Source organism: Tursiops truncatus, chromosome 2 (genome assembly GCF_011762595.2).
Source record: "Tursiops truncatus isolate mTurTru1 chromosome 2, mTurTru1.mat.Y, whole genome shotgun sequence".
In the NCBI taxonomy this organism is placed as follows: domain Eukaryota; kingdom Metazoa; phylum Chordata; class Mammalia; order Artiodactyla; family Delphinidae; genus Tursiops; species Tursiops truncatus.
In genome coordinates, this window is record NC_047035.1 from 29,012,371 (window position 1) to 29,024,865 (window position 12,495).

The window sequence follows — 12,495 nt, forward strand, 5'->3', positions numbered from 1 at the left end:
GGGAGCACTGAAATAAAAGCTCCAAAGCTATAAAGAGAGCAGTTAGCAATAAAAGGAAGAAGCCCTTGAAAGCCAGATGGAAGAGCCCTAGAAGTCAAGGAAACCTAATGATAACCACAACCATTAACATGTGAGCCCTTATTATCTTGCAGGCATTTTGCTAAACACTTTGTCCAGTTAACTCATTTAACACTCAACGTAACTCAATACAATGGGTTCCAGCATTATTCTCATCTTACAAATGAGAAATCTCAAGCCCAGTGAGGTTAAGTAATTTGTCCAAGGTCACATAGCTAGTAATTGCGATTCCAAACCAGGTATGTCTGATGACTAAGTCTCCTTAACCGCTATGTTTTATTGTACCTAACTATTTACCAGGTGATAACAATAAAGAGTTATTTAAGCCAAAAAAAAAAAAGAATATAGGATGGGATTAGGAGTTTTGTTTGGGAACTACCTAAGAGGGTACATGGATCATCAGAGAAATAACTTCCCTCAGGACAGGACTCCATCTCTGGAGCCCTTTATTCTTCTGAACTGTTTTGCTTGAATTGTCCTAGGGGAAGGGGACTTCTTGTCACCTGCCTGCAGCACAATATCTAGCCCTAACCAGGTGGTTCTCTTCTAATTTTCCTCCTCATGGTAGTCATCGAGTGGCACCATAAGACAATAGGGGGCCTGCTGCAGAGCTTGGTGGACATCCATGATGACGTCCGCATCCAAGCCATCATCACTTGTGCCACAGCTGCTTTAGAACGGCCCCGTACTGCCATCAGCCAGGGGGACTCAGGTGAGAGCCAGAACTGGACTGCTTGAGAATATAAGCAATTCGCAGAGCCATAGAAATTTTGAACTGGCGGAGACCCTGAAGCTTATCTGAGATCATTTCACAAAATGGAAACCAAGACCCAGAGACTGACCTGAAAAACCAAGACCCATCTCTTATCAGCAATAGAGATGAATTTAAAATTCCTGACTCCTAGTCTAGTGCTTTTTGCATGAATTTCATCACCCTTTGATGATCAGTAGCTTACAAGTAAGTTCACATTGTTCTACCTTGAGAGATCCCATTCATAATACCCAAAAAGTATGTGTCTGTGTGTGTGAATGCACACACTTTTCTCCCGACTCCACTTTAGCGCTTCTTTTGACAGCACATCTCAAACTCAACATGTCCCATACTGAACTCATCACCCTCTCCACAGACCCCTCCCCACATTCCACATCGCAATCGGCATCCCCACAATCCATGCAGTTTCTGAGCTAGGACCCTGGGAGTCATCCTGGATAAAATCTTTCCTCTTCCCACAACCGATCGACGAATAAATTCTACAGATTCTGCTTCCTAAACATTTTTTTTATTATGAAAGCAATATAAAGTGTCATTATCAGTCAACACAGAGGAGTATAAAAAGAGGTGGGACTTCCCTGGTGGCTCAGTGGTTAAGAATCTGCCTGCCAATGCAGGAGACACGGGTTAGATCCGTGGTCCAGGAAGATCCCACATGCCACAGAGGAACTAAGCCCCTGCACCAAAAATACTGAGCCTGCGCTCTAGAGTCCACAAGCCACAATTACCGAGCCCACGCAACTACGGAAGCCCATGTGCCTAGAGCCCCTGCTCCACAACAAGAGAAGCCACCGCAATGAGAAGCCCGCGCACTGCAACAAAGAGTAGCCCCCGCTCACCACAACTAGAGAAAGCCCGCACGCAGCAAAGACCCAGTGCAGACAAAAAAATTTTTAAAAAAAGAGGTGATTACCTTCCCCCAACTCACTTCCCAGTCCCAATCCCACCCCCATGCCATTCCCCAGGGTAACCAATGTTTAGTTTGGCATTCCACCATTTTCCCTATGCTTTTACAAACATATGCCAACATACATGTGAGCTTTTCTATTTATTACAAAAATGAGTGTTGAATTTTACCAGCCATTTTCTAGTTTCTTCTCCTTTAATTTGTGGATATAATGAATTCTGTTGTTAAACTCTTGGAAAAAATCCTAATGGATCTTTCTTTCACTCCACTGGGTTTGATTTGTTAATATTTTAGAATATTTTACTACATTTATAAGTGAAATCGGTAGTTTTGTGTTTATTTATACTATCTTTATCAAGTTTTAGTTTTTACTAGCCTTTTAAAATGAATTAAGGACTTGGCCATTTTCCCCAATGGTCTGTAATCTTTTGAAAAAGAAATGTCAATAGTTTTTTCTTTGCTAGCAATAAGCAGTTTAAAAGGAAAATTTCCCATCTACAAGAGCCAGAACTGTAATCTACCAAGGAGCTGGCTTAACAAGACACAGGACCCAGATGACAGAAACTATAAAATGCTGCTGAAAGGACATAAAACCAACTGACTTACTAACCCCCAAGTACCCTCTCAGATACCACCTTTTGTGAGAAGCCTGGGCTGATACTTCTTCCTTCTCTGCTGATGGTAGCATCTTTTTAAATTTTTTATTTATTTTTAATTTTTGGCTGCGCTGGGTCTTCGTTGCTGCGTGAGGTCTTTCTCTAGATGCAGCAAGCGGGGGCTACTCTTTGTTGCGGTGTGCAGGCTTCTCATTGCGGTGGCTCCTCTTGTGGAGCATGGGCTCTAGACACATGGGCTTCAGTAGTTGCAGCACACAGGCTTCAGTAGTTGCAGCACGTGGGCTCAGTAGTTGTGGCACAGGGGCTTAGTTGCTCCATGGCATGTGGGATCTTCCCGAACAAGGGATTGAACCTGTGTCTCCTGCACTGGCAGGCAGATTCTTAACCACTGCGCCACCAGGGAAGTCTGGTAGCATCCTGATATTATTCTGCCCTAACATTTATCATTCTGTCATAATTGTCTGTTTACTTTTCTGCCATCTCTACCAAACAAGGAACTTCTTAGAGGTGGGAACTAATTTTATCTCTACAAAGTTGTCAGGTTTTTAAAGTTTCATTTCACTTATTTCCTGTCTTCTGAGTTCCAGATATGGGCATTTTAACTCCAGGTTTTCAAATTTGCTGCTCCCTCTGCTGGGAAACTCTACCTCTCCCTCTTTACCTGATTAACTTCTATACATGCCCTTCAATTTTCAGCTAAGGTATCACTTCCTCTGAGGAGTCTTCCCTGCCCCACCACCCAGACTTGGTTTGATGTCCCTGCTAATATGCTTCCACATGTACACATCCTTTATTTTAAACGCTTATTTCCTTGGGTATTAAATGGGATGATGTATGTTAGTGCCTGGCACATAGAGAAAACCTTCAATAGGTGGCAAGAGATATTATCTTATCCCCAAATCTTTCCACATACATTAGAGAATACCTTTGTCTTTCCCTTTCATGTGATCCCTTTCCTGGGTGTCTAGATTTTGATTTGTCTTGTTTCCTCCCCACAACTTCCCAAAGAAAATTATCTTACTCATTATTTCTTGAAATAATTGGCTTCTGTCTGTTCCCCTGAAATGCACATATTTCCACCTAGCCCATTCTTAACAGATGGCACAGTGGCCCACAGTAGTAGCAAGAAGGACAGATCAGAAATTCTAAAACCTTAGCTATAGAACTAGCTCTGCCACATCTTGGGAGGTCAGTTAACCTCTCTGAACTTCAAATTCCTTATCTATAAAATGAAACTAGTTGTGGACAAAAGGTTAACAAAACACTTTCCCCTCTTACTTGAGAAATGAGCTTTAGTTAAATGCCTACCTGTTGTCCCGATAACCTGATAAGGATAGGAACTATCTTTGCAGGCAACATTGCTTATGATAAAAATGAACCCTGACTGATAAATTACATCTGGACTGGGAAGAACTGTAAGTGAAATATACACGCCTGAAGGAGGCACCATCCTTTGGGCTCCCATGAATGCTGTAACTTGTCAAAGCATGCCCTTTGAGGACCTTGGAATTATATCTATGGAGTTGTTCTATAAAAGAGATAATAACTCTGGTGGAACATAAGACACATACCTGGGGATCGATTCCATGCTCCTGAACTGTCCCCAGAAGGCTCCATGGAATGCTAGACAAACCACCTCAAGAACTCTTGCCAAAAGGAACGCCTGATGCTGTCCTGTTGGCAAACTATGCTTCCATCCTATTTCCTTCCAAAGATTAGTGCCATGCGTGGCCTATGATAGTCTTGTGAGACTGTGTAGTTAAACCTGAAAGGACTCCTGCAATACACATATTTCAGGTGAGCTCTGCAGTCATACCTGCCTTGCCTACTTCAATGAGGGTTAGAAGACTGAATGAGATAATGAATATGAAACACCATATAAGCAGCAAAGCACTACCTAAATATATTTGCTATTATTATTAAAAATACAAAAATATTTAAATAGGTTGATTTTCATCACTAAAACTAATGGTGATGGTCACCATAGCCTAGCTGGAAACGTTCTCCTTTGGCTTGAATATAGCTCTTTAGAGGCCAGATGATAAAGGATTCGGAACAGGAATACCCAGCACAAAAGTCAGCCTTAAAATCCTGCCCATTGTAGGGGCTCAGCTAAACTCTAATTATATTAAGAAGCAGTAAGCATGTGCAACTGAGACTGAGGTTGGCCACCATGTGACTACAGGAAAAAGTTCTGTTTCAGAGGAAAGCAAAGGGGCTAGCTAGCACCCTCTTACTGGCTTTCTTTTGATTACAGACAAGGAAACCGTCAAAGCTCCACCTATCCAGGACTTGCCAGAGGTTCTACAGGCCCCCCTAAAGGCTGCTCTTTGTGACAAGAACGCCAGTGTGCGGATGGCAGCAGCAGTATGCCAATATGCCATGCAGTCAGATAATCTTCTTGCCCGGGAAATCATGCAGACTGCCCTTTTGAAGGGTGAGTAACTCCTTGTTACTTTTGACCTGGAAATATGGGGTAAAGAGAGGACACCTCACCATCAGCTTTTCCTAATCCTTTCCTCTCCACCATCATGCTCTATGATGTCTACTGTATTGGGTCTGGGCTTCCATTTAGATACTCAGAGATTTGTTCTTCCCAGGTACTTTACAAAATAGGTACACTGCCACCTAGTGGTACCTGGGCTAAACGTTTCATAAGTGCATTTGAACAGAAACCATGTCCCCTTTCATAAACCAGATTTTCAATTGAAAAGATAATGTAATATTAAAGAATACGTTCTAAAAATTTTTTAAATCACTACTTGAACACATCTTGCTTCCAGGCATCTTGAACTTACAGGCATTGTCCACAAGCATTGCTGGAGTAATACAAGCAGAAAGGTTCTGTCAGATGATAGGCCCAAGGTGCCCAAATGCTCTGTCTGAAAGATGTACCTGCTCCTTGCGTGGCGGCAGGGGTGGAGGACAACTGGCTGACCAGTTTGGCCTTCGGCACGGAGATACTCAACGATTTAATTCATCTGTCTTAAGAAAGCCTCCACTCCAGACTTCCCAATCTCTAGTGAGAGGGACAACTGTATCTCTCACCCAGGCCGGAAGTGCCTTCCTGCTGTTACCTAACAAAAACATATTAGGATTTGACTTTGCAGGTTAAGATTTTCAGTCTATATTTAGAACCTTGATACAATCCATTTAAATATGATTTAAATAAGGGATTGAATTTTGAGACAGGGGGCAGAGGGAAGTGAGATATCAGGCAGGTAGCAGCCTTGTGTACCAACCCAAAGGCTGCTCTCTCTATGGGGAGAAGAGATCGCCATTCTGGACTCCTTTTTCACCCCACTGTGGCAGGTAATAGCGTGGACAGCTGGGCTGCAGCTCAGTGCCTGGCTCTGGAAGGTGCTGCCACTTACCCCGTGATTACGAGGATCCTCCATCAGCTGTTTAACAAGAAGAATGAGGACACTGAGCAACAGTCTTGTATGCTCTTGAGCCATCTAAGTGCAAAGACAGTATGTGTCCATTACGGGGTCAGAGAAAGAAACCGAGTTTGGGGGGAACAATTGGGTCTTTGAGGTCGGTGCATGTAAGGAACTGAAAATGCAGGTGGTTGGATAGGGATCATCTCAAGCACAGGTAAAACCGGACTAAGTGTGGGTGAACCGGCGTGTATACAAGGAAGAGTGACAACAGCTAGCTGAGAAAGGTGAGAAAAGTAGGCTGCAGATGGCTTCTAACTGTGTAGGCAAGGAAAGTTGTGATATGCAGAATTTGCTTCTGCTAGAAGTTTACCACTGAAAACTACACAGACCTACAATTCTGTTTACTTCCAGTAGAAATGTGAAACTCACAGATTGAGGCATATACAAATCATTTTAGGGGGAAAGATAGTTAAATTAAGAAGAGAAGGTCCTAGGAATTTTCTGTTCAGATTACTAAATCTGTATATTGTTCCCCAGAAATCAGTTGGCTTGGATGGAAGAGTGCCCCATTGTAAACCCACTCTCCTTTGCTAGCAACGGGCATCTCATGTGTTTGTGACATTAACTATGCTGGATGCCAGGTTAGGATATAACTTCTTCAAGGCCCCATCATCTCTAAAAGTGATCTTGGATATCCATACACGTCTTCCATTTCCTCAGACCCTGATACATACCATGCTTGCCGTGGAGCTGAATAGCCATCAATGGAAAGACCGGATTGTAGCCTGCCGAGCTCTCTCCCAGATTGGTGGAAATGTCAATGTGGTAAGCCTTCTCTTCCTGTGTTTCCAGGACAGAAAGTCTAAGCAAAACTGAGCTAGGGAGCTCTTCCACTTTTTGCTGCTATCTAGTATCCCATTCTTGCCACACAGATCTCTGTTCCCATACTGCTACCTCTTACTCCTAACCCAGAATTCTCTTCAAATGCCAGCATATCGTTCTATTACTTAAGACACTGCTTCTCAGCCTGGTGGCAGTCCACAAACTGTTTGTAACCTACCTACAATGAAGTAAGCAAGAAAAAAAAAAGTGAAAAGTTTAGAAACTTTTATAGTAATTTGACATTGCCTCCACATCAAGGTACTTTTATAAGTATCAGTCAATACTGTCCCTACTTTCAAAAACCTGACATTAGAGTTAGAGTAACAAGACTAACATACACAAATGATTCAAGAACAAGTGATAAATGTAATGTACTCAAAACTTTTCAGAGAGAGATTAGTGTGGGCTGAACCTGTCAGTTAAAGTTCTGTGAAGGAAGGAGTGTGGGTCAGCTGAGCAAGACTTGGGACAGAACTGAAAAAAATACTTCCAGGCACGGGAAACCCTGACCATCATTTAGGCTTTCACCTGACCTCCTTCTTGCCATTATTTTAAAATCAACTTCAGCTGTCCAAATGGGATTTTTCCCTTCTTCCTATGTGCCACTATCTTTTCCTTATAACACTAAGTAACTCCAAAATGGCCCAGAACACTGCCATTCCCACGAGAAGAGAGCACCCTCCATCTTGACCCTCACATTTTGATGTGGGAAGCACAAAACCTGGCCAATTCAGTGTAATCAGTATAATTCTAGTCTGGGTTAATTCTGCCTCGACTGCCATAGTAGTACCCTGCTGCTAAAGTCTTGGACCAGCAGCATAGGTATCACCCGGGAGTTTGCTGGAAGTGAAAAATCTCACCTCTGGTCAATTCAATCAGAACCTGAATTTAACAACACCATTTTAACAACATCTGATTAATTTGCACATTCACCTCCTCAGCACTTGTTACTCAGGATGGCCAACTGAAAGTAAAAAGCCATGCAGAGCAAGCAGGGGACGGGGTAAAGATGAGAACTTCACATCAGACTGCTGGGGTTAAGCAATATGTCCATCAGTCCTTTCACTCATTCAGTAAGCAAGCAGTTTCTGACCACATCCTACATGCTGGGCAGCATGCTACCACTGGGGATGCAAAGATAACAGAAGTAGCTGTAAAGTATTATGGGGATTTCCTATTGCTTACAGAAGGCAGAGGAGAGTTCACTGAGGAGATGCTTTTTGAGTTCAATCCTAAAAGAACAGGAAAACATCAGGTATCAGATAGGGGTGGAAAAGCGAGATGTTTCAGGCAGGGAGAATAGCTTTGGGCACATTACATAATCACCAACTAGTAATCTTCGTCCCTTTCCCTTTGAGAGATGTACTAACACATAGGGTGGCCAACTGTCCTAGCTTGTCCAGTACATAGGACTTTCAGTACTAAACCCAGGAAAAGTCCCAGGCAAATTGGAATGAGTTGGTCACCCTACTGATGTATCACTTTCAAATTTTAAGAGTCTCAAATACAGATATAATACAGTAGTTTAAAGCGTGAGCTTCGGGCTTCCCTGGTGGCGCAGTGGGTAAGAATCCACCTGCCAATGCAGGGGACATGGGTTCGAGTTCCTGGTCTGGGAATATCGCACATGCTGCGGAGCAACTAAGCCTGTGCACCACAACTACTGAGCCTGCACTCTAGAGCCCATGAGCCACAACTACTGAAGCCCGCATGCAGCTACGAAGACCCAGCACAGCCATAAATAAACAAATAAATAAATAAAATAAATTTATGAATAAATAAAGCATAAGCTTCAAAAACAGGCCTGGGTCTGAGTCCTGGCTCCAGCACTCAGCAGGTTAACCTTGGGCAAGAAATCTAAGCCTCCATTCTGTCACCTATAAATGGTAATATCTGCCTTATGGGATTGTTTGGGAGGATTACGCGACAGGTGGAAATACTTATTAGCACAGTGCCAAGTACAAAATTGACTTGGTAATAAATGGTAGCTAATTATTACACCTCTGTGTAGGATGTGAAACATAAGTTGATCCAGCTGATGTTGGGTGACTGGAATAAGAAAGTGAGACAAGCAGCTGCCCAAGCTCTGGGGCAAATGAGCCTTGGGAAAGAGGTGCATGACACAATCAGGTAAGACCTTGTCAACATGGAGAAAGAAGCTTTTTTATTCTTAAAAGTGTCCAGGGAGCCTGGGCTCCAGCCAGCCAGCATTTGTTAAGCTGCTCTGTCTGCTCAGCACTGTATAGATCCCATTGCAGAATTTTTTTGTTTTTAATAAAATAAAACATTAACAGCCCCTACAGACACTAACAATGTAGCTAAGGGAAGAATCATTAACTGAATGCCCACTAGGTGTTAGGCACTGTTTTAGATGTTTGAGAGTTCAGATGTATGCCATGATTCTGATTATACAGGCAAGGTACACAAATGCCTAGCAAAGTCAAGTTTCATGAAGGATGGGTAAGACTACGTAGGCAGAGAGAAGGTAAGACCTTCCACACTGGGAGCCAAATACAGAAATGAACATGGCACATGTGAGGGCAGTGGGGAAGAGAACTTGACTGTAGCAAGAGATCCATGTTTAAAGTTTCCTTTATTCAGTCATTCAACATAGTTTAGCGCCTAGCATACTCTAGGTAATAGGGATTCAAGTAAATAAAACAGTTGAGGTCTCTCTACCTGGTGAAACTTAAATTAATGTGCATAAGGCTAAGTAGGAAAGGGTGGGAATGGATAATGGAGAGCCTACAGAAGTTGGATTTTATCCTGAGGGCACTGGGGGTGGGCGTAGGGAGAGGGACCAAAAGTTTAAGGAGGGAAAATAAAAGCACCTGTGCCTTACAGAGTCAAGCTGGGCCAAGGAAACTCCCAGGAGCGTGTGGAAGCCCTCTCCCTGATTCGTGGGCTCAAGCTCATGACCGCCAAGCTTCTCCCAAGCTTTCTGAACTGCTTCTCTGATGACTTCACGGCAGTTCGGCAGGCAGCTTGTTTGGCTGCTGGTGCCCTGCAGATCCACGATAATATGGTGAGTCAAGGAGACATGTACCCATCTTACCTGATCAACCCAAGAGGGCATTACCCTGTGCTTCATTCGTACATAGCATACTCACCATTCTGTGGGGACACAGAATGAGAGATCAGAACCAGGAAGGTGAGGAGATATATAGGCCACACCAACAGTTTGGACCACACTTAGCTCCAAGCCAGCCTAGACTTCACTTTAGAGCACACCCCTGAATCCTGTTCTCACCTCAGTTAACTAGCTTCTCATTACATGGGTGCTGATAGGCTTAGGGATCGACTCCAGTGAATCGAGTTATAATCCCTAGTTATTAGTGGAAAACCTGATGGAGGTATTCAAAAGAAGCCTATATGGCCATAGATCTGTGAGCTGGGAAAATCAATCTACAGACAGGAGATAAGAGCACTCTGCGCCTAAGCCAGTACTTCTGGCTCCAGCTCATTTTTTCACTAGATTTGATAGAGGGCCACTTTTCCAGTTAAAGCACATTTAGACAAGAGGGGTCCCTGTCTCTGGTTCATTCTTGCTCTGATTCTCTCCACTCAGCACTGCCTTTTATCCATCCCAGGTCCTTGAATGCCTTCTGAATCTCACACAGAGAGATCCCTGCTGGAAAATCAAGGCCTTTGCCATTCGAGGTATTACAGGAGTGGCCCCAGCTCCTCAACCTTCCCGTATTTTAGTATAGATGATCCCCAGAACCTCTTTAGGAAGAGAGTAGAGCGTAAGGGAGGGGATAATCACAGCTTCTCAGAAGTTCCTTGCCTGAGAAATTAAAGATTATTTTCTTGTTCTTTTTAATTTTTAGTTAAGGCGTCTAGGTCTATGTCAAACGCTTTAAGGCAAAGGGCTGAAAGGACAATCCCTGCCAACAGAGTTAGGTATGAGTTCCAAGTAGGTATCCACTGTTGGATATACTTGCTTTCTCTGGAGGTTTCAACCATAGGACTCTGTAAAAGTCAGACCAGATTCAAGACTGCTACAAACCTAAAATCCTGCCCTCAAATTTCCTAGAGTTTCTTTTTAGGGATTTTTGGCATTGTTTCTCTCTGACAGTCTGGCAGGTCCCTTTAAGAATCTGCCCTGGGTTAAGCTGTGAAGTAATTGTGCCTTCCTTCCCCATTACCCTGCCTTGACTAGGTTGGTCTTCTGAGTTATCTACCCCATATCTCATTCCTAGATAAATAGGTAAATTAGTATATTCTCACATCCTAATGGACAAGGATGGCGTGGAATACCCCCCCCTTTCTGGGAATTCTCTGGGGATAATGTCCTATTCTAACCCATTCCTAAAATTCTAATGGTAATTGTCATCTAAAAGGGAAGGTAAAGACAAAATACTTAGTTTAGTATTTGCAATATTTAATTGCAAATTAAATAATTGCAAGTGGTTGCCTATACCTTATTATTATTATTTATTAATAAGGCCATTTCTGGATGCTAGGATATAGCAAGCTCAATCTTAAGTGACAGTGGAACACGCTGCCCTCTAATCTCTGCAGCTTTGGGACAAATTGGCCACGTGAATCCCCAACTGATAGACTCCCTGCTCTGGGCTATACACTATGAAGAATCACCAGGTGTACGACTAGAGGCTTGCCGTAGCATCCTAGCCCTCAAACTTCAAGGAGACCGAGTCAGGGACACCTTCCTAGACATGCTGCTCCTAGAGAACCATGATGCTGTTCTAAAGTAAGCACTAACCCTCTGGTTCCTGCCGTGACCTCTTTTACTGCCAACTCTCCCAACCTTGTTAACAGAGTATGTGCCTGCCTTTCCAGGCTGCTTAATGGCTGTAAAAAGCACAGGCTCACCTGGGCCATTCATCTACTGAGCAAGTGGGTAACAGAAAAACTGGCCTGAATTAGATTAAAAGTCAAGCTCATGTAGTTTACATACTTGTTCATCATCCCAGGTGGGTTTTTTTATTCAACTAACATTTATCAAGTGCCTACTTAGTGACGATAGGCTTTAGCGTCAAAAAGACCAGGATTTGAACCCCAGCTCAGACATGTGCTAGCTCTGTGAGTCTGGGTAAGTTACTTAAATTCTCTGAGCCCATTTTTTCATGTATCAAACGCAGACGGCACTCTGCCTTATGGGTCTGTGGTGATGAGTAATGAGATAACATGTTAGTACCTGTCATAAAGGTGTTCAATAAATAATATCTACTAGTACCTTCAAGTATATCATCTCAAAAACTACAGAACACCCCTACAAGCTAAGCATCATACAATTTTTGCAAATAAAGCTCAGCAAAACTGCAGTTAGGATTGGAACTTAGGATTCTTGTCTGATTCCAAGTCCTATATTTTCCACCTCCATGCTTTAAGGATAGGAAGAACAGCCTAAGAAGTCCTTCTTACCTTTCAGAGAAATTCACCATGCAATGAAGATACTCAACTTAGAAAATGAAGGAAACCAAGAAATGCTTCAGAAGATCAAGAACAGGGTAGATAAGTACAAGCTATGTTTTCAAGAAAAAATTCAGGGCTCTCAAGGGTTCCTCAGACCCCTTTTTCCCCCTAAGCATGTACGTACCCTCTTCCCCAACACAGAAATACTTTCTACAGCCCCAGATACAATATCTCACTTGAAGATACAAAATACATCTGTGCAAGATAGGATTATAAAATCCTACTAGTAAAAAGTAAAACAGCAAAAATCCCCTTAGGCCTGTCAAGTAGCCCTCAAAATCAGCTGTTTCTGAAATATTGTTTCCTTTCCTTCCCTTTTTTTCCCCCACCATCCTCTAAACTCAAGTTCTTTCTTTTTTGCAGATAGGCATAAAGAAGGAATGAGGGACTGGAATAGGCCCCCTAGATTTTTTTTTT

The 12,495-nt window shown here is 42.9% G+C and overlaps 1 protein-coding gene across 1 annotated transcript in view; it reads left to right on the forward strand.

Moving 5' to 3' along the window:
- LOC101321319 (protein numb homolog) overlaps positions 1-12,495 on the forward strand; it is a 234,127-nt gene that overhangs the window by 5,601 nt on the left and 216,031 nt on the right. Inside the window, exons 5-13 of the mRNA XM_073799306.1 lie at positions 647-790; positions 4,632-4,811; positions 5,687-5,847; positions 6,478-6,582; positions 8,651-8,769; positions 9,484-9,664; positions 10,230-10,299; positions 11,164-11,353; positions 12,035-12,113. Coding sequence (XP_073655407.1) covers positions 647-790; positions 4,632-4,811; positions 5,687-5,847; positions 6,478-6,582; positions 8,651-8,769; positions 9,484-9,664; positions 10,230-10,299; positions 11,164-11,353; positions 12,035-12,113 — 1,229 coding nt within the window. The remainder of the gene's footprint in view (positions 1-646; positions 791-4,631; positions 4,812-5,686; positions 5,848-6,477; positions 6,583-8,650; positions 8,770-9,483; positions 9,665-10,229; positions 10,300-11,163; positions 11,354-12,034; positions 12,114-12,495) is intronic.